Source organism: Mycteria americana, chromosome Z (genome assembly GCF_035582795.1).
Source record: "Mycteria americana isolate JAX WOST 10 ecotype Jacksonville Zoo and Gardens chromosome Z, USCA_MyAme_1.0, whole genome shotgun sequence".
Classification (NCBI taxonomy): Eukaryota; Metazoa; Chordata; class Aves; order Ciconiiformes; family Ciconiidae; genus Mycteria; species Mycteria americana.
The window spans coordinates 54,706,004-54,725,199 of record NC_134396.1 but is presented as its reverse complement, the minus strand read 5'-3'; the positions used below and the strand labels follow the sequence as shown (position 1 = coordinate 54,725,199).

Sequence of the window (19,196 nt, the reverse complement as noted above, 5' to 3'; positions counted from 1 at the left end):
GCAACGTATATGCAGAAAGTTTCTGACCCTCTTTCTATAATTTTTATTAACGTGATATTTTAAAAGGACTAAGTACAAAGTTTATGTTCTGCTATACATATATTTACATATTTGCAAAATTAGGACTTGTTTTCTGGGCATGTACTGGGAAGAGAACAGGAAATTGGTATTGTCCTACAAAAATCAATGAAACCATAATAAGATTACATAGCTCATTGTATCATAAGTTCATTACGTCAGTTACAAACTGCTGCAAGAAAAAAATGATGTAGTACTGCACCTTCCACAGCTTCTGAGAATGTATTTGGCCTCTTTTGGCTGATTTTCTTTGTAAATCAAGTCCACCTAAACATTAATAAATTATCAAATTATCCTTACTGCTGTCTACCATCAGTACAGGTCTTTGCAGAACTACTGCAAGGTCAGGTGGGTTCTTTCTCTCTCCTTCTAGATCTCATTTACACCCTGGTTAACTGAGATGGACATCTGGCATATCAAGAGCTACCAGCTTTTCATAACTCCTTTTTTTTCTTTTTTCCTGACAGTAGGTTCTGTAGCATGAACAGAACTGGCCCACACCTGCTGAAAAATCTTCCCTTTAAAGATAATTTCATTATTTGGAATAAGTCAGTCATTCATCTTCCTTTTCAGCAACTGCTTATAACTGGAGTTAACATTTTACCCCTTGGCTACATGCAGATGGCTGACTTCTACACCAGAAACCTTGGACTTTTTTCTTAAGCTGAGATTTTAGCTGCTGAAGGGTGTTACTCATTTCTGTTGATAAATCCCAACTTGACTGAACAGTTTCTGAGCCTGTATTTCCTGGAAAGTATTCTAGTCCATGGTGACCAGGGTGCTAGTGATTTGTATACTTTCTGTCATTCCAGACTAGTCATGTCATGACAAAGCCTTCCTAGCCTGTTCAGAAGCCTCGTGGTGGCTCCTACCTACCATTTTTCAGGCCTTGCAGAACTTCCAGATCCTCTTTCCTTTCCTTTTATAAAGGTTCAAGGTTTTGTTTTAATTCCTTCTGGCCTTTTTAATTTTTTTATTTTTTATTGGAAGAGTATTCATGAAGAAAACGTGAAAGTGAGAGATATCATTGTTATTACATCATCAATATGAACAATGGAAAACAAATGCAATTTTAGAATATAGTTATAAAATATATGACATAAGATACCTGCAGGGTTTTCTAAAACCATTTATTTTATTGACACAGAAAATGTCCTGTTATTCTCTGTGCTGTCTTTGCAATATTATTTGCTGAAAAAAAGTGTTAATAGTAGGAAATCAGTTATTTTCCCTGAAGAGTGAGGTAGAATTGTTTTTATTCTATAGTTATTTCAATTTCAATTAATTGATCCTTGATCCTTCTGAAAAGAGTAATTAAAAGAATTTGTATAGAATATCTCTCTGCTAACTGGTCTATTTATCTTGATTGATAGATAGAAAAATATATAGGAAAATCTGTTTGTCCATGTGTTTGCATGTGTTTGCACATGTGTGTATTCCTAATTTGAAGAGACAGGTATTTCATAGTTAAAAATGCTGAAATACAATATCTTTTACAAGGTACATGACAACTGCTTCTCAAAATTTAATTTCAGCATCATTTAGTGTATACATAGAACTGAGCTTAGGATCTCCACGAGCTATGTAGTTCATACCTTTAATATCTTTACAGCTCTGATAGCCATTGGACGATACAGCATGACAATAGAGACAGTGGATGTTGGATGGTGCAAAGAAATCACAGACCATGGAGCCACCCAAATTGCACAAAGCAGCAAGTCTCTCAGATATTTAGGGCTGATGAGATGCGATCAGGTAAGGAGCATTTGCATGAGCTGGTGCATGCTTCTGAGTGCGTGTGAGAGTGAGTGTTCATGTGTGTATGTGTGAGTCAGGGAGAGAGACAGGAAGATTTCTATTTTTCTGTACAAACAGGTTTGGTATTCACTACTATGGTAACTCTTTTAGTGTACTGTGTTCACATAGTTAGCTAAAAGGTTATCTAGAGAACTAAAAAGAGCATTATACATTTTTGCTGACATGGATTTTCAAAATACACCCACAAGCTACACCCACAGCCTGAGGTGCTCACAAAAGTTTTATGTAAAATCTGCCCTCTGAGGGTTTTGAATATTTTTGGCTAAAAGTGATTGGTATGTCATGTCATTACTATGACAGACTACTTTGTTTTTTTAAAAAGAAAGAAAAAAAGAAACAAAAGAATAATGAAAATACTTCAATGTTACTTCCAGAGTGACTTTCTGTATGTCTGTGTTCTTGCTTATATATAATGGTTTTGAAAACACAAGGACAAGGATTTGGATAAAACCATAATGCTAAAAAAAGAAAAAAATAGTGAATTTCTTATTATATAGCTTTCCTACTTGGAATATATTAAGAATGTCTATAAGTTTTGTCATTAGAAGAAAAGAATCACAGAATCGTATAAGTTGGAAAAGACCTTTAAGATCATCAGGTCCAACCGTAAACCTAACACTGCCAAGACCACCACTACACCATGTCCCTAAGCACCTCATCCAAACGTCTTTTAAATACCTCCAGGGATGGCAACTCAACCACTTCCCTGGGCAGCCTCTTCCAATGCTTGATAACCCTTTCAGGGAAGTAAAATTTCCTAATATTCAATCTAAACCTCCCCTGGCACAACCTGAGGCAACTTCCTCTTGTCCTATCGCTTCTTACTTGGGAGAAGAGACTGACACCCACCTCACTACAGCCTCCTTTCAGGGAGTTGTAGAGAGCAATAAGGTCTCCCCTCAGCCTCCTTTTCTCCAGGCTAAACAACCCCAGTTCCCTCAGCCGCTCCTCATAAGACTTCTGCTCTAGACCCTTCACCAGCTTCGTTCCTCTTCTTTGGACACGTGGGAAAGAGGACAAGGCAGTCCAGCTCCACCTCACCCTGTATATAGCCTTCAGGAATCATGTTGTTGTTGAGAGAAGAGAGATCAAGAGGCCTAGGAACACAGCAGAAATAGCTAAAAGTCATTGGAGGTTCAGAGTGTCTGATCTCAAATCTTCAAATATACCTGCAGGGATTGTTTCTTCTCCAGCCATCATAAATGAAATGTCCAGCTTATGATGCCCATCATAAGCATGTCTGTCAGGCTTGTGAATTTCTGATTGGATACAGCCTTTGGAAACACAGGTTTTTAGTCTAAGAAACTTCACGCTCAAAACCATTACCTTGCATCCCTTCCAGTGCTTTATAGAAAACAGCTACAAAACAGTAACAGACAGTTTCCAGTTTGAGGGGAGGTTGAGCACTTTGGAAGAATTGCTCTGTCTATTAAAGCTTACTCCACTTAATCTCCTGAACATTAGTGTTTTATAAGAGCCAATAGAGGAAAAGAGTGTGTGAGTCTTTTTGATGGATTGTGTTAAGATTATGTACTTAAAGAATGTTCAAAGGGTTACTTGACCTTGGGAATTAGATCTGACCCTGAATCACTTGATCAATTTTACACATATATTTATTTTGTGGATTTAGCTAACGTTAAACAATCAACAAGGATCTAATAAGTGCAATAATTTTATCCTGTCTTCAACTGCTATAGAAAATCAATGATCTTGATGCTGAAAACAAGTTTTACTACCTCATCAGTTAAACTGTCTGTACTACAGTCTGTATTCCTCTAATTGCTGGTTAATGCTTTCCTAGTTCTTTACAAAGGATTATAGACTATGTTTTTTGTTACGAAAGTCAACTGCTAAAAGGAAAAAATAAATATTTTTTGAGAAAGCTTCAAGGAAGATAGAAAAACAATGTTGACTGAGTGCCTGCAAGAGTGTGTGTGTGTTTGTGTGCGTGCACGTGTGTGTGTGTGCATGTATATGAATATTCAAAGTATGGTAGCTAAAACTTTTTAAGAAATGAATAAATGCTGTTATAGCAAACACGGTAGTAGTAGGACTACCACTGGGAATTATTTTCTTGCTTGCAAAGCCTTGATGGGAAAAATAGCTCCACAGACGGAGTGAAGTAAGTATCCTTGACTTAAGAGTTTTTGGCAGCTAGAAGATGCCAGCTCCCTTTTTCCACTGCAAATGAACAGAGAAATTACTGAACAAAATCATGTCTTCAACTGTCTCTCCCCAATATCATGCAGAACTAATTTTTTCCAGTGGCTGCTCTATTAAATTAAAAATGTCAGTGTCCGGCACATCATTAAAGAGAATTCTTGGGTGGTGCAGAAGGGTTTATTTACATGCCCTGTTGACTGAAATTCTTGTCTTTGGAGTATTGTCAGCTTGCAGTGAAGAGAGGGTTAGAAGATTTGCCCCTTCTAACCAGCCTTCCTTTTCTAAGGTACTGACTGTTATGCTAGTATCAGGTAGCATTTATGCCTTTCTAGGAATTCCCAGGCATTGGAGGGGAAGTACTTAAACACAGTTACATAAGGAACATATGTAAGTAGACTTCAAATGGTTACCACTAAAATACTCTTTATGACCCAGGCTCTTTGGAATTTCTTTGATATGCAGTTGACATAAATTAGAGGCGTCAAGAGTCCTCCCAAGAAAGATCAGAGAGGCTGCAAGCCTGGGTAAAGGCAGGCTCTGTTTTATGCCATTGATTATCTGAGTGCCTCCGGCAACGTGCTTCAGTAGATGCAGAGCATTATTGATCCACACCATGAAAATAATCAAATTATTCATTTCTCATAAAACTGCTGTTGCCATGACCTTTCTTTTTATCATGTTTCCTACCATCTAACATGCACACCACAGGAGCAATATGGTCTTTGCCTTAAAATAAATGTCATTGTGTTGAGAAGTCTCATAAAAAATGCTGACTCTACCATGAGATCATCATAATGAGGGCATATATTTAAGTTGGAAGTTTTCTAATAAGCATTTTAACACTATTTTTTCAACATTTAAGTTCTGCTAAATAGCAATATAATCACTGTTTGCAAATCACATACAGAAAAAAGTCAAAGATTCTTAAATGCTGGAAGTCTTTCAGAACTATCCATAGTAGAAGTTTGGCTTAGAGAACATGTTTATGCGTAGATACACAAAATCTAAATATTCTTTTCAGTGTAAAAATATTAGAGGCAGGGTTACTGAGCAAATATCTCTTCTTTTTTTTTCTAGTTTTCCCTAGCACCTCCATGACTTAGGCAAATTTGGCTTTCCCTGCACTACACAGCAGTGGTGTCTGAAGCCTGGAGAGAGCTCTGGATGAACTGGTACTACTGGAAAGGTGCAGGGCAGTGTGGACACACGGGCATAAGTCCTGATAGCAGCTTAACTGCCAAAGTACAGCACCTTTTCCAGGAAAATTAGCACTCAGCAAGGCTCATGAGATACTGTCATATAGATCTAGTAGTGTAACTTATTGCTTCCATTTCCGTGACTAACTCAGGAAATGCTAGCTTGTTCTCTACAGGGTCCTGCATTGTACAGCATAGGTACAGGGAGACACATACCATTAGTTTTCTGTATCAGATAGGCTTCTGAGAGACTATGATCCAGACCTCCAAAAGTATTTAGGCGTTCAGAAAGTAGACCCTAAATATTTTTAAGTACCTATATTTTGGACCATGAAATTCCCCAGTTGCCTGCATACAAACATCAACACATAATCGGAAGCAGCTAGGGCCCTTTTCCCTTCTGATCTCTCTCAGGGTACAGGGTATCAACTGTGTGCAGATATGTATTTGTATGCATCTGTATGTGTGGGTCTGTACAGGCACCTGACAGCACTTGGGACCGCACAACTCATGTGTTTCATGAAAAGGAAATGTTGCCATTTTGAGGCTCCATTTCTTTTGAAAGCAGTTAAGAGATAAAATCAGTAGTTATTTAAGGGCTAAGCACAACATTTTAGAGGTTTGTAATTGGAAAAGGCATAAAAGACACAGTATTTCTGTTTTGTATTCCGGTGTTACCACCTATGCTTATGCTGTGCCCCACTCCCAGGGGCGGTGAGCAAGGCTTCATTCGCTTGTGTCGCCTCTTCCTGATGCTCTGGCAGCACAGCAAAACCACAAACTCCCAGTTTCTCTGCATAGAGAAGTGCTGTGCTCTTGTGGGCTGCAGCCCAAGGTTGTGTTTTGGGACTTGACATGGGTGTGTGGGAACACGTAGCTGGTTTGTGTACTGCCAGGGTACACTGAAGCTCTCATTTGTCACTTCAGTAAATACTGAGAAAGGCACAGAGTTGTCTCCAGAACCAGAGATTATATTCAGTTCACCTCAGTTCAGTCCCCCCACAGCAGAAAGAGAACATGACTATCCGTTCTTCAAACCAAATTTTAATTGTAGTTCTGTATTTTTTATCACAGGTTAGGAAAATATATATTTTCAAGTATAATTCGTCCTTTCCTTTAAAAACTTTAAATACTTTGGGAGAGGTGTGGGCAGTTATGGGGTACGTTCTTTTCACCCACAAACAGTGACATCAGGATTCCCAAGAGCTGTGCTTGCATCCTAAGGGCATAAAATGATGCCTACATCAGATTCAAAGATTCAAATCCACACATTTCAAGCTTCTTTTTCAGAACACAATTCTACACATTCCTACCCCTAAACTGATGTAGATCGTATTTACTTATTGTAGTTACTTAATTAATTATTTCTAAATATTTTGTATTTCATATTTCAAAATAAATAGGAGTAAGAGGGCAATGTTCTCCATGCTATTTATTGCTAGAACTCATTTTAAAGATGTCTTTGTAGCACTTCTTTATTGTGCTTTCACAACAATCCAAACAGCTTTAAATAATGGCAGTTTGAAATCTTCATCTTTGTGGAAAATGGCTGGGTATCACCTAGGAAATAGTGGCAAAAAACTTCATCTGTTTTTCTGGCTGATAGCTTGGCTGGTTGAACAATGTGTCAGAATAATCTTCCTGTGGAGTTTGCAACTTTTCTTACACAGATTTTCATATTTCAAGATCCTTTTCCTGTAGCTGTGGTGCTATTTGCAATGGTTATCAGCAGTGCTACCATGTGAATGCAGGAGACACTTCTTGGGAAAATATGCAGAAAACTGACACTGAAAAACAGAGGCTGCAAAATTCAACATTCACAGCTATGTGTGAATGAAATTAAGTGAGTCTGACAAAGTTGGCTGTGAACTGATACACAACTCTAGTTAATAAATCATCATGACCTTGATTTTTTTTTTTTTTTTTTTTTAGAATTTCAGGTTGCTTTTCATGAAAATACTTCTGAAAGCCTGTAGCTTATTCCATATGACTTTCTCAGATGAATTGTAGCATGTATTTCCTATTTTAGTTTTACGGAGATGTTAGAGCACAGAAATTGATGGTCAGTACAACTGACAAAAAGACAAACTTTTTTATATTACCACAGAGAGGAAGGAAGATAGATGACCCCTAAAAATAAAAAAGGTCTAAAAACAAAAAAGAAATCATTTGCATCTTAAATAAGAATAAGATTTTTAGAAAATCAGTAGATTTTAAAAATAATTTATCATGTTATCCTTCTATAAAATCTGTTTTAGAAATATTTGTAAATATATATCCTGTGCAAACTGCAAATCATCAGCCTAACTGGGATGCAGCTCTTGTTGTATATGAGGAAATGCCAGCTTGTGAAAAAACTTACCAACTCAAGGCAAAAAGAGTTTTTCATTTTTTACATATATATATATATATATATATATATATATATGTGTGTGTGTGTGTAAGTAAGCATGACTGGAAACCTTTTTACCTCTAATTTACATAGATAGTCTGTAACTGAAGTTAGGTATGAAAAAGGGATAAGATCTTAGGTTCTAGAGATACATCTTTAAATTTCAAATACGGTTTTGAGCTAAACTATTCTTAATCAACAGTAGAACAGCAAGAGTACAAAGCCATGGCTTGTTTTAATATAATTATCACAGCAACTTGCCTTCCACCTTCAGAAAATGCTAACTATCATTAGCCTGATCAAAAAACCTGACAATTTGCTACCATTTCTTCTTTTATATTTTAAGGAGTTCATTTTGAGATTTGAAATTATGGTTTTGTGATATTGAAGAGGACTGAAAATATCCAATCCTTCCCTTTAAGAAAAATTCTATAGCACTTATTTTCTCTTAAATCACTATAATTTGTTCCAGTTACATTGCTGCATATTAAAAAGGATATGCTGTATTTTTTAAAGTTTTATGTGTATAATGTAGGAGCTGCCATTGTTATGTCTCTATATGAATGATGAAGATTTTAGGTTCATAAAATCTGTGAATGCCATTAGAAGGAAACTACAGTTATCCTTGCTAACCCACAACAAAAGAAAAATAGCATTTATTTCACTTTGGTTTTCAATACAACAATTTTAAAAGACTGAGCAATACTTTTTTTTCCCCCTAGCTAACTAGGATAACAGAACCATTATGTGTGTGAATGAAAGCATCTGCTAAAATATAAAAAAGGATGCTTTATACAAATTGAACTTTTTGTACTTCTAGTTTAACTCTTTCTTTACCAAAAGATTTTTATCTTCCAGGCTGATAGTTCAGCAACAAATCCATGGCAGTAGGCTGAAGATGGAATCTCACTGAGTTAATGAGTCTGTCCTTGTTTTTAAAAAGCAACCCCCTGACCATGTCATACTGTAATAGAAAGATGGGCCCTCAGGTACTGATCAATGGTTCAAAATCAGGATAAGGCCAACTATTAAGGAAAAATGCAATGTGAAATAGTCAGCATTTTTATGATCAAAAAAAAAAGAGAGAGAAATTTTTTAGAAGCATTGTCCCCTGGAACTTCCAGTCATTTTTGCCAGCTGGCAACTTTTGAGAATGATTTCTCTGTTAGTTTTACAGGCCGTCATTTTGACAAGTATTACAATAATGTGCTAAAATTATTGTTAATGTAGCAGAATAGGAAGGAAAATATTCAATGCTATTAATTCAACAGGCAGAAAGTAATCTGAAAGAATATTTATCACTATATAAATAAACACTGTCATTATTAACTGCAATTTTTGTAAGTAAGAACAAGGCAACGCACAGAGTTTCATCATAAATTTGAAATGCTTATGATACTGGTAATATTTTTACCTTGAAATCTTGTATGGGTGGAGCGTCAAAGAAGTTAATCTGATTTAAAAGAACAGAATTAGCAATCCAACCAACCAGCCAAACTAAAAGGCTCCTTTAGAATCGTTTCTCTGATTTAATAGAAAAGTAAACCCTCACAATAAGCAAAGAGAATTGAGAATGAAAACTTTATCAGGTACACAACTTTAATATTCAGTATTGTGTTGGCAGTAGTGATTAGGACAGCAAGCCCTGAAATGATGGCTCTGGAAAACTGCAAACTCACAGAGACCTGAAATGGATTATCTTGTTAGTTTGCAGTAATGCAGTGACTGCAGCAATTGTGCAGGGACTGGCAGTTTGAGGCCATAGCATTCACCTGCGTAAACAACCACAACAATGAATTTCATCCCTCTAGGACTCTACCTTTCAAGATTTAAGCAAAGAACTGTAAAGGAGCTATACTCCACAAGCAACCTCGCTACATTTTCTGAAATCCTTCCAGAAGTGGTACCAATGACTATTAGAAGGTTTGTGTATTCCGTTTATTTCACTTCACATGGCAGAAAAGATAACAGATATTTCTGTTTACCCACTCCTTTCCCTTTCCAAATATAAGTGGGAAATTAATTGCTAAGATTTAACACAATTAAGCTGTCGAATGTCATGATAATAATAGTCCATCAGACTGTACTTGTCAATTTCATTATTTATGAGTCCACAAATACAGTGTTTATATGTGCGTGCATGTGTGATTTCTTGGTTTTTGGTTTGGTTTTTTTTTTTTTGTAGCAGCATCCATTAAGTCAAAATACATTATTTGCTGAAATCGTAAGGGACTTTATTTGGACTATAGGATATTGTGCTAATATTGGTAGTGCTGTTATTTTATTAAAGTCCTAAACAAAGGTTCTGCCCCTGGGCATGAGGGCAGTCACTGAAACTCTGTGGAATATGTCTGCCTTAGCTGATCAAGTGCACTTCACACGAAACGTTTCCAGAAATCTTTAATTTTGTTATGGCTGCAGGCAACAGTTATAATTGGGCCACCTGAGAATATAATTCATTCAACTATTAGCAGAAAAAAAATCAAACGAAGTACACTTTTTACAAGACACTGACTTGAGGAAGCAAACTACAGCTTAGAGAAGAGAAAGTGTATGCGAAAATGTGTTTCTTAATAACTCGAAGTGTGTATATTTTGGATGTTATTGTTAAAACATCAGAGAAACTGGAACATAAAATGTGTCCGAAATCCATCATTATGGATACACACAAAGACTATAGCATCATTTCATTGTCCACTACATACAAATTTGGGTTTCATGGAATACTACTCTATATATACTGAGACAGAAATGCACACAAATTTCAGTATCCCTAATGCCGCAGTACCACTCCATAAGCAAAAATGTCAATAACATGATAAGAAAGCCCTTTTGGAACAAATCAATTTGTATTTCTTTTGTGTAAAGTTGGTGTTGTGGTTCATTTATATGTAAAAATGTAATGATAATACTTGCTCCCTGTTAACCTTTATTATTGAACATTGTCTGTATGGCAGCCCTCAAAATCTTTTGGTGTGAATGTTACTTCTCACCTGCTAACATTTCCCTAAAATTCTTTACAAGTACTAGATTTCTAAAATTAAGCTAGCAGTTCTATATATTATTAACACCTTTCTGTGCAGATATTGCAGACTAACCATATTATAACTTGGTCTGTTATTTTTTATTAATGACTGGCCTATAAAGTTATATAACTGAAGATACCTACCTGTATTGTTCTTAGAAGGGGAGTGCCCATCATGTGAGCAATCTCCAGAATCAGCTAGCCACATGCCTATTCCAAGGGCTAGGTTAGATACTATACAAAAATTATTTCAGCAGTCCATCCCTGTATGATGCTATGAATCACTGAGGAGCACAGGCAAGTTTTCCGAAGAAGTTCTAATACTGCACCTTTGCACTAATCCAGTTTTGCAAATCTGGGGTTTTTGCATGTAAGCCTAGGTGAGCTTGGTTTTTTTTAATTATATGGCTGCTTATTGATTTCAGTTATTAACTTGGAATGGAGATAACTTTTTCTTTTCAATTATCAAGTGAATTGTATGTTACCCTGAAGATTTTCCTTACATAGGAAACCTTTTAGATTAATGGTGAATACATCTTCACTGCGTAGAGCAGCATAAAATTTGCAGTTCAGGTGATGACTCTACTCCCCCTTTTCAATATTGCTCTAAATAACACAACACAGACATTCTTGGGTCATTTTAGTAGCTTTAGAATCAGAACTGCATTCTAAGACTGCCCTTGATACACCTGTAGGAGGAGTTTTTGAGATCAGTAGGCAGTCTTACAATTCTTCTTAGAAGTATAGTAAAGGAGTTCTCTCAGTTAAAACCAAAGCTTTTTAAAGCCCCTTTATGCACCACTTGGTATTCCAATCCAAGAGAAGATCTCCTGTATATGGTATCAACTAAAGACAAGTTAACTAAATGTAAGTAGGAAAATCCTGTTTAGGAGAAATCCTTAAACCTCTGTTTCTGTTCCTTATTTGTGAGTGAAGCTATCAGTCTCATTAAAAAGAAATGCCTAGTTCAACTGATGGTTTCAATTGTAAGCCCTAATTTATCTTAACAGGATTAAGAAAACTTGACTCCCTTGAATTTAATAAGATCTGTCCTAGGAACATAATGGAAGCAAAAGTTAAAGAAAAATAGATCCTAGCCTTTTAGAATCATTTGATATCTTTAGAAATTCCTGATTTTAGAATCTAGAAACGAAAGAAAACAGTGCTGAAATTATCACTAGAATTCTGTCAAATGACATGGCACATTTAAAAGCAAAACCTAAAAATTGTCTAGTAACTATTTATGCTTGCAGTTTGAATTTTCCATAAGAACTTGTGGAAGATGGCATAAAAGAAATTACTCATGGTGGGCCATGACAGATATAAGCGGTGTACCAAGTCAGTAAATATTGGCAATCAGACCAGATGCGTAAGTCTAGTATACCAGGTCAAAAATCTGAGTGACTGTTTTTCAGTGAGTAGCTTATTAATTGAAAACCGTAGTTTCAGTTTGTCCTGAACCTGAAAAATCAGCTCATAAATGCCAGCTAGTTTATTCTGGGAAAAATATTTACAGACTGGAGGGGTTTTTTAAACTGTTTGTTGTAGGTAGATCATTTTACTGAAAGCAGAGAAAGGGTTTTGAACACTGATTTCCCTTTTTTCTCAATACTTCACCCATGTTATGTGTATACCTAGCAGAGTGAAATTAAAGTCCTCCAAAGAAGCACTCCCAAAACCCTTTTGTGAATGTTCTTCCACTTCACATGGACTAGATGGGTATTCGTGTTCTTCTTTCCCAGATGAATTCCTAATTATCATATGAGAAAGTATTCTTTTTCTCTAGTGCAGATAATATTTAAATACTTTCTGTACAACCACACTATCATCAGAAGAAGAAATTAAGGAGGTCCCACCCCAGATAACATTTGTCACAAAGTCAAGTATATTCTCCTGGGAAATAGGCGATATGTGTTCAGGTGTCTTTAAGCAAAAAGAATTCAAAATTGTGACTTCTAGGTAACTGCTCTAATTGAGTTAAAAGGAGATGATATCACTTGGTCTTGCCAGTTTCTGTAACCCACCTTGTCCTTTGTATTTTAGAATGTATTCCTGGAATAAATTTTTATTTCAGCAAGAAAAAATAAGTTTCAAACCAATCTTTGTTGTTGTTTTCTTTTTTCTGTTTGATGACCAGGATTCACACAAACTTACTACTTTGACTCTTAATGATAAGGACTGTGTTCTTTCATTATGTGTTAAAATATAATTGAGGGGCTATTTAAATTCAAATGAATTATTATGTATTAGATAATATAACTAGTTTATCTTCAGACAGTAGTCTTCCTTTTGACAACTCAAAAGATGAAGATTAATGAAAGTTCTGTGGAAGAAAAATATAACATTTGAAAGCATATTAAGATGTGAAGACTTTTAGTTTTCATTCATTGAACAAGACTGTTCAAGCTTTGAACGGAAAATTGCTCTGTTTGTGTAATGAATTTATTTTGGGAATGGCATTCAGTACTTTTGTTTTATCACCAGCCAGACTGCATCTTAACAAAGAGACAGAAGCTTGTGTTCTAATGGTTAGGCATAAGACTTCTTTTCATCTTAATCCTACCATTAGGGGAACTGATGACAAGGAGTTGACTTAGATATTATTTATCTCATTCATTAACAGAGAACAAAATTTTGATTTCTCTATTTTCCTACCTTTTAGATAGTGCAGTTTTATTCCAATACTACAGAAAGTTTAAAATACTAAAAATTTTACACTGTTTTAGTGTTTGACCTGACTTTTCTCATGGTAAAAGAAAAGCTTTCAAAATCTTCTGATAGGGGATCATTTGTGGCTTAACTGTCCACATTTGTTTCTCATCCTGGGATCCACACAGGTTGTCCCACTGCCAAATAGTATCCTTTTTCTTTCTCTTCTGTTGTGTAATCTTACATTGAATTTAGTTTGTCCGGCGTAATTTTTACCTATATGTGGTTACTTTCTTAGGATTAAAAATATTTACACTTAACTAAAAGTTACATATATTTGATCATTTATCATGAAGCATGGTAGGATAATTTTTTCCTCTATCGAGAGTAAATTCAATCTTTTAAACTCAAAGTAATTTCTTTCTGTAACTGTTATGGTTCTAAATGTGTATATAGGATTTGTCGTTACTTTGCTGTTTAATACCACTCAAGTTATTGTCTAGGGTCAAACTAATAATTTAAAATGTTTATTTAACACTCCAGCAAAAATGCAGAAACTTTCTACTATTCAGGTTTTGGTCATAAAATAGCTGATTTTGTCAGTGTCACTTCTGCAATGGTTTTACCTGCCTTCTGCATGTTCATGTTTATTTTGTAACTGTATTTGGCACTCGATACCAAAAGTTTCCTTCTCCTGTTTAGTAGAGTAGTAATAGCAATTAGTAACAATTGTGTTCAATATTATTTTATCCAGTAATAATTGTATTAGAAAAAAGCTTAGGACAAATGGCTAGTGCTAGATGGTTTACCATAGAATTCTTCATAGGTTTTAAGACTAAAAGATACCATTGTAACATCATCTGTCTTCTTGAGTATCATGGGCCATGCTATTTCACTTAAATTAGCCTTGTAGTAAATACATTAGCTTATATCTAGCTAGACTGTAGCTTCTGTAAATGTGTTCAGTCCTGAGTCAAAGACACCATGACATGGAGTTCATGTCCACCAGGACATGGAGATCATTATCTATCTTCCTGTGTTTGAACATCATCTTTGTAACAAATTTGCCTTACTATTTATTTCCTGTAACAGAAAATCTGCTTATGATATTAGCTCTAAGGCTATAATATCCATGTTATTATAACAAATAAAGCCCAACAGGTATGTGTCAAGTCATAATAACCTCTATCTACTAGTAATATTTGCAGATATCTAGTAGATAGACAATATCTCTTCTTTAAGGTTCCCATTAAGAAAGAGCAGAATGAGCAGCTGTCTTTGCTAAGCATCTTTGTTGTGGCTGAGTTAACCATTAAGAGAAGTTTGTAGTAGTATGATAGATTCTGCCATGGCACTCTGCACCACAAATCTAAAGAAAAGAGGCTTTTGACTATTTTTGAATAGGCAAAAAGTAGCAAATACTGCTACTTTAAGGGATTCTTCCCTTCCAAGCAATATTTCTAGGAAGTGTTGCTGACAGCTTGAAAGTATGTATTCAGCTATAAATATCAAATATTTTGGAGGACTTGTGCTATCTCTGATTTCATTTTGATTTATTAAAAGTCACTTCTTGTTTCTCGGCACTGGAAGATGTTACTGTAACGTAGTAATTTGCCAAAAGAGTACAGTTTGTGCTATGAAGGGAAGTTAAACCAGTTTTCTATCCACGTCAGTCTCAGCTAGATGAAACTTCCAATGAAGATTGAGTGTTTCTATTATCAAAGTAGAAGAACTGGATATTAAACCTTTAATTTATCCTTGTCATTGGATGCAATCACTGTTCAGAAGGATGCACTCCTTGTTATCTTTTAAGGACAAAAATATTATTAGATACTGTGGTCACTGTGCTTTAAAATATTATTCCCAAGATGGATCTTTGTATTGGTAGTAAACATTTTAGTCTAGTTTTTTACTTTTGTCCTTGAATGTGGAACACCGTGGGGAAAAAGCAAATGATTATATCAGTTGTACATCCTACTGATCTAGGTGGTTCAGTATTTAAATGTAGTATCATTGCATTTTAAAATGCCCAAGTGTTCAGCAAAGATTTCAAAGAGAGCTACCTAGAAGTTATGGTTCTTAGGTTAATCTTTTATTTATCTAAAGGCTGAAGAAGGCTGTCTACTTCTGTGATATGAACTGCAATCATCTTAAAAATAATTGACAAATTAATCCCCTCAGAGCGCTGCAATTGTAAAGGTGTTAGGTTTAGCTAGGCTTGTCTGATTACCTTGTCTAATCAAGAATAAAGGTGCTACCTTTGATGTCTAAGATTTAGGAGGGACATCCCAGATCCGACAAGCTTGTATGTTTTAATTATTGATCCCACCACTTCTTCCCACAAAACACTTTGTGCAGTGTTAGCCTCACACCAAAAGGCTAAAATAAAAACTACCACTGATGTATGTGAAGACATGCAGGACTTTGAACCCTTGGAAAAGTTGACCTGTATTGGTAATTGGTAAATTGATCTACCTGCAATACAGAATAGTTTGCATTCTTTTCCCCATGTTTAGTCATGGTATCTCTTTATTTTTCATTGCAACCACATTGATAGCTACCATACAGTGCAAGTTCATTTCAGTAAGGTTAATTGTGGAGTTACTACGTAGTATGTGTAAAAGTATCATAACTGTGCCATAAATTATTTAATAGATATAATCAATTTTCATTTTCCAAAGCCAAGAAACTTTTACACTTCAAACCTATGTCTGCTTGAGTGAGTTTGAATAAATATGCTTCTATTTCAAGATAGAAATCTGTTACTCTGGGCAGCACTTTGTTAAACAGGGTGGCTTTTCTTTGAATAATTAGGTTTGGGGCTCTATGAGTGGCCAGCGTAGGCAAGTATGAAATGAAAATAGTTTAATAGATTGTTAAACGTTGCAGTTTTCTAAACAAAACTGTTTTCAAATGGAGACTATTTGTCTTTCCTGTTTGCTTTCAATAGCAAATAATCAAACAGTATTTACTAGAATGTTGTATAAAACTTCTCCCTTTACAATGAAATTGAGGTGTGGGTTGGTTTTTTTTTTTTATTCTCTGACAGAACATTACATTCTGTGTATTTGTTTTGTGATAAATGCACCCAAACCTATAGTATCCTTGAAGAGCCCAATCCTGCAAGTCCTCCCAGGAGTCCAAAGTTCGATCGTTCATTTAGCTTCCATAATGTTGCCCTTTTTATTCACTTTTTGCACATCACAGATTCTTTTCTTTGATTGCAGGTGAATGAAGCCACAGTGGAGCAGCTAGTGCAGCAGTATCCACATATAACCTTCAGTACTGTACTACAGGATTGCAAGAGGACATTGGAACGGGCTTATCAAATGGGCTGGACACCCAGTATGTCTACTGCTTCTTAATCTCCTATAGCAACATGACAGTTCCACTCTGCTGCATTCAGTAGATCTAATGGGGATTGCAGGAGGGTTTAAAACCTTTCATATGATGCAATATAATTGTGAGTTTACAGAGGTTACAGTAAAATGGCAAAAGCTGTACACTGACTTTAATGTACTGTACAAGTAAGTACTAATATTGAAGCAAAACTTTAGAAATGCATCGTGTTTTTGTTTGCATAAAAGATATAAAAGCCTTTGGCAGATTTCTTGAAGTGGATTCCTACTAGTTCTCTGGATAGTTTGAGTTATAGAAGATGTTAAGCTTGTTTTCCTCTGTTTACTTTACTTTGCCTTGGTCATGTGTGTTTCCTTTGATTTGTAAATGGTAACTCAGTGCTAGCACCAGTGCAGTTGATCAACAGAGGCCTGTGTGGAAACTGGGAGCTAAACTTGATGCTTATTATTTACTAAAGCTACCCCAGGAGGTTTAAGATGCACAGTACTAAGAAAATCTACAAAGAATTGTGATTTTCTTATAAACATTTTGATAATTATACAAATCATTATTTTAAACAGAAATCTTAGTAAATGATGATGATAGAATGGATATTTAATGGACAATCTTACTTCTTCTCTTTCTATTACTCAACAGAATTGATACCTTCTTTCATTTTGTTCTGTTGAAAATAGGAGATGCTGTAGAGATTTCCAAATCTTCCCACCTTGCTATTTTTATAATAAGTGAGTTAACAGTGCTTAACCTAACACTGATAACCAATTCCCACGTCATAAAGTCAAGGAGTAATTGAATACACCAACTATCAGAAATAAGCTAACGGGCAATGTTTAAATATCTGATTGAAAAAAAAAGTTTTTTAAGTGAACTTGTCTCCTCTGACTGTGCTGTTATGTTGCTGAATGGGAAATTCAGATGAATGGGTATAAGCCAATAACATGATTCCTCTCATTTTCTCTGTGGTTGTTGTTTTACAACAGACCTCACAATGCAAAGAGTGCTTACCTCGAGAAGGCCATCTAAACATGAGTCCCATCGTGGGTATCATTTTGTAGGATCAGATGCTTCATAATACAGTGTATGCAAGAAAATACCCAGAGTAAATACATAAACCGATTAATTTTCTGTGTGTCACATTGTATTCTAAGGAGTTAAATTTGACCAAGGGATAGTGAAAATACAGACATTGCAGCTTCAATTTGAAGTTGCATTAACCTGTAGAGTATTACCATTTGGTTAAGAATGTTTTCAGGTGTGTGACACTGGATATTTGTTTTTCAAAGGTCACAGCATTTTAATCCCAAGTATGAAACGCTTAAGCTTCAGCTGAAGAGTTGCCATTATTGTCAAAATGTTTTGCTAATCCAGAAAGTCTAATGCAGAATAACCTAGAGCTTGTTTAGTATGGCTGTATAACTCTCTGTAAAACTGTTTTTTGATTTCCATAGCATAATTTTTTACAACAGAAACATCAACTCACAGTAATTCCAGTGAGGGTGTTGAATGTTTTCTTATTAGACTTTTCAAAATGGGGATGAAGTAATTTCTCTGGAAAAAAAATATGGTAAAGTTTTTGCTTTAAATAAGTGGTAAATACATGTGAACATGTGTAATGCTAGGCTTTTTATTTACTCCAAAATGGCAACAATATTTTCAGAATAAAGCCAATGGATTATATTGCAGATATAGTACAGAATCTTAGTCATTTTTCATTTAATGTCTTTTTATGAGTGCATTAAAACTGTTCACACACTTTGTAAGTTTCTATTTTTTCGTGAAACCTTTGATCTTGCAATGGGTTTTAATAAAAGAAAGAAGAAAGATGTGGTGTCTTCTGTTTATCTGTGCTGCTAACTGTACTTAGACTATGCTAGCAGAAAGACTGAAATCTCCATCCTTGAATATGCAGAACTCATCTGGACATGGTCCTGAGCAAACTGATCCAAGCTGGCCCTGTTGTGAGTGACAGAGTTTGACTAGATGACCTCCAGAGACCTTTTTCAATCTAAAATACTCTATAACCCTTAAGTTTATTTTATATATTATGTATTTATTTGGTCATCTCTTTTCACTTCTGCCATTAAGTTGCATCCAGTAGTTTTGCCTTTTACTGGCTGTTCATCTCTGTCTTATTTTTCTGAACATATTAATCTTTATAGATCTCAGTGTGGCTAATTAATTTCCATGAATGTTGGCATTTACATAATTTGGAAGTTTATGGGGTATAAGAATTCTAAACTGAAATACGTTCTAATTGCAGTGTTGTCACAGATAGCTTTTTAATTTCCTTATAATAAATCAATGTTTCTTAAGTAGTTTTATAGGTATAAATAACAATGTTGCACACTCTAACTTTTCAAATGTCATTTAGGGGAAATACCATTTAGGGGAAAACAAAAAGCTATTGCCTCTTGTAAAAAGAAAAATTACCCCTGTTTTCTCTTACTCAAAACTTACAGTGGATTCAGAAACTCACAGGCAGCTTACATGCTGGATTTCCTAGGTTCCAAGAGGC

The 19,196-nt window shown here is 35.3% G+C and overlaps 1 protein-coding gene across 2 annotated transcripts in view; it reads left to right on the top strand.

Moving 5' to 3' along the window:
• Positions 1 to 18,496, top strand: part of FBXL17 (F-box and leucine rich repeat protein 17) — a 303,097-nt gene extending 284,601 nt beyond the window's left edge. The window contains exons 8-9 of one of the 2 annotated variants that reach the window (XM_075527088.1): positions 1,691 to 1,833; positions 16,549 to 18,496. In XM_075527088.1, coding sequence (XP_075383203.1) covers positions 1,691 to 1,833; positions 16,549 to 16,686 — 281 coding nt within the window. In that variant the 3' untranslated portion in view covers positions 16,687 to 18,496. The remainder of the gene's footprint in view (positions 1 to 1,690; positions 1,834 to 16,548) is intronic. The other variant, XM_075527089.1, reaches the window with a different exon arrangement.
• Positions 18,497 to 19,196: the final 700 nt, after the last annotated feature.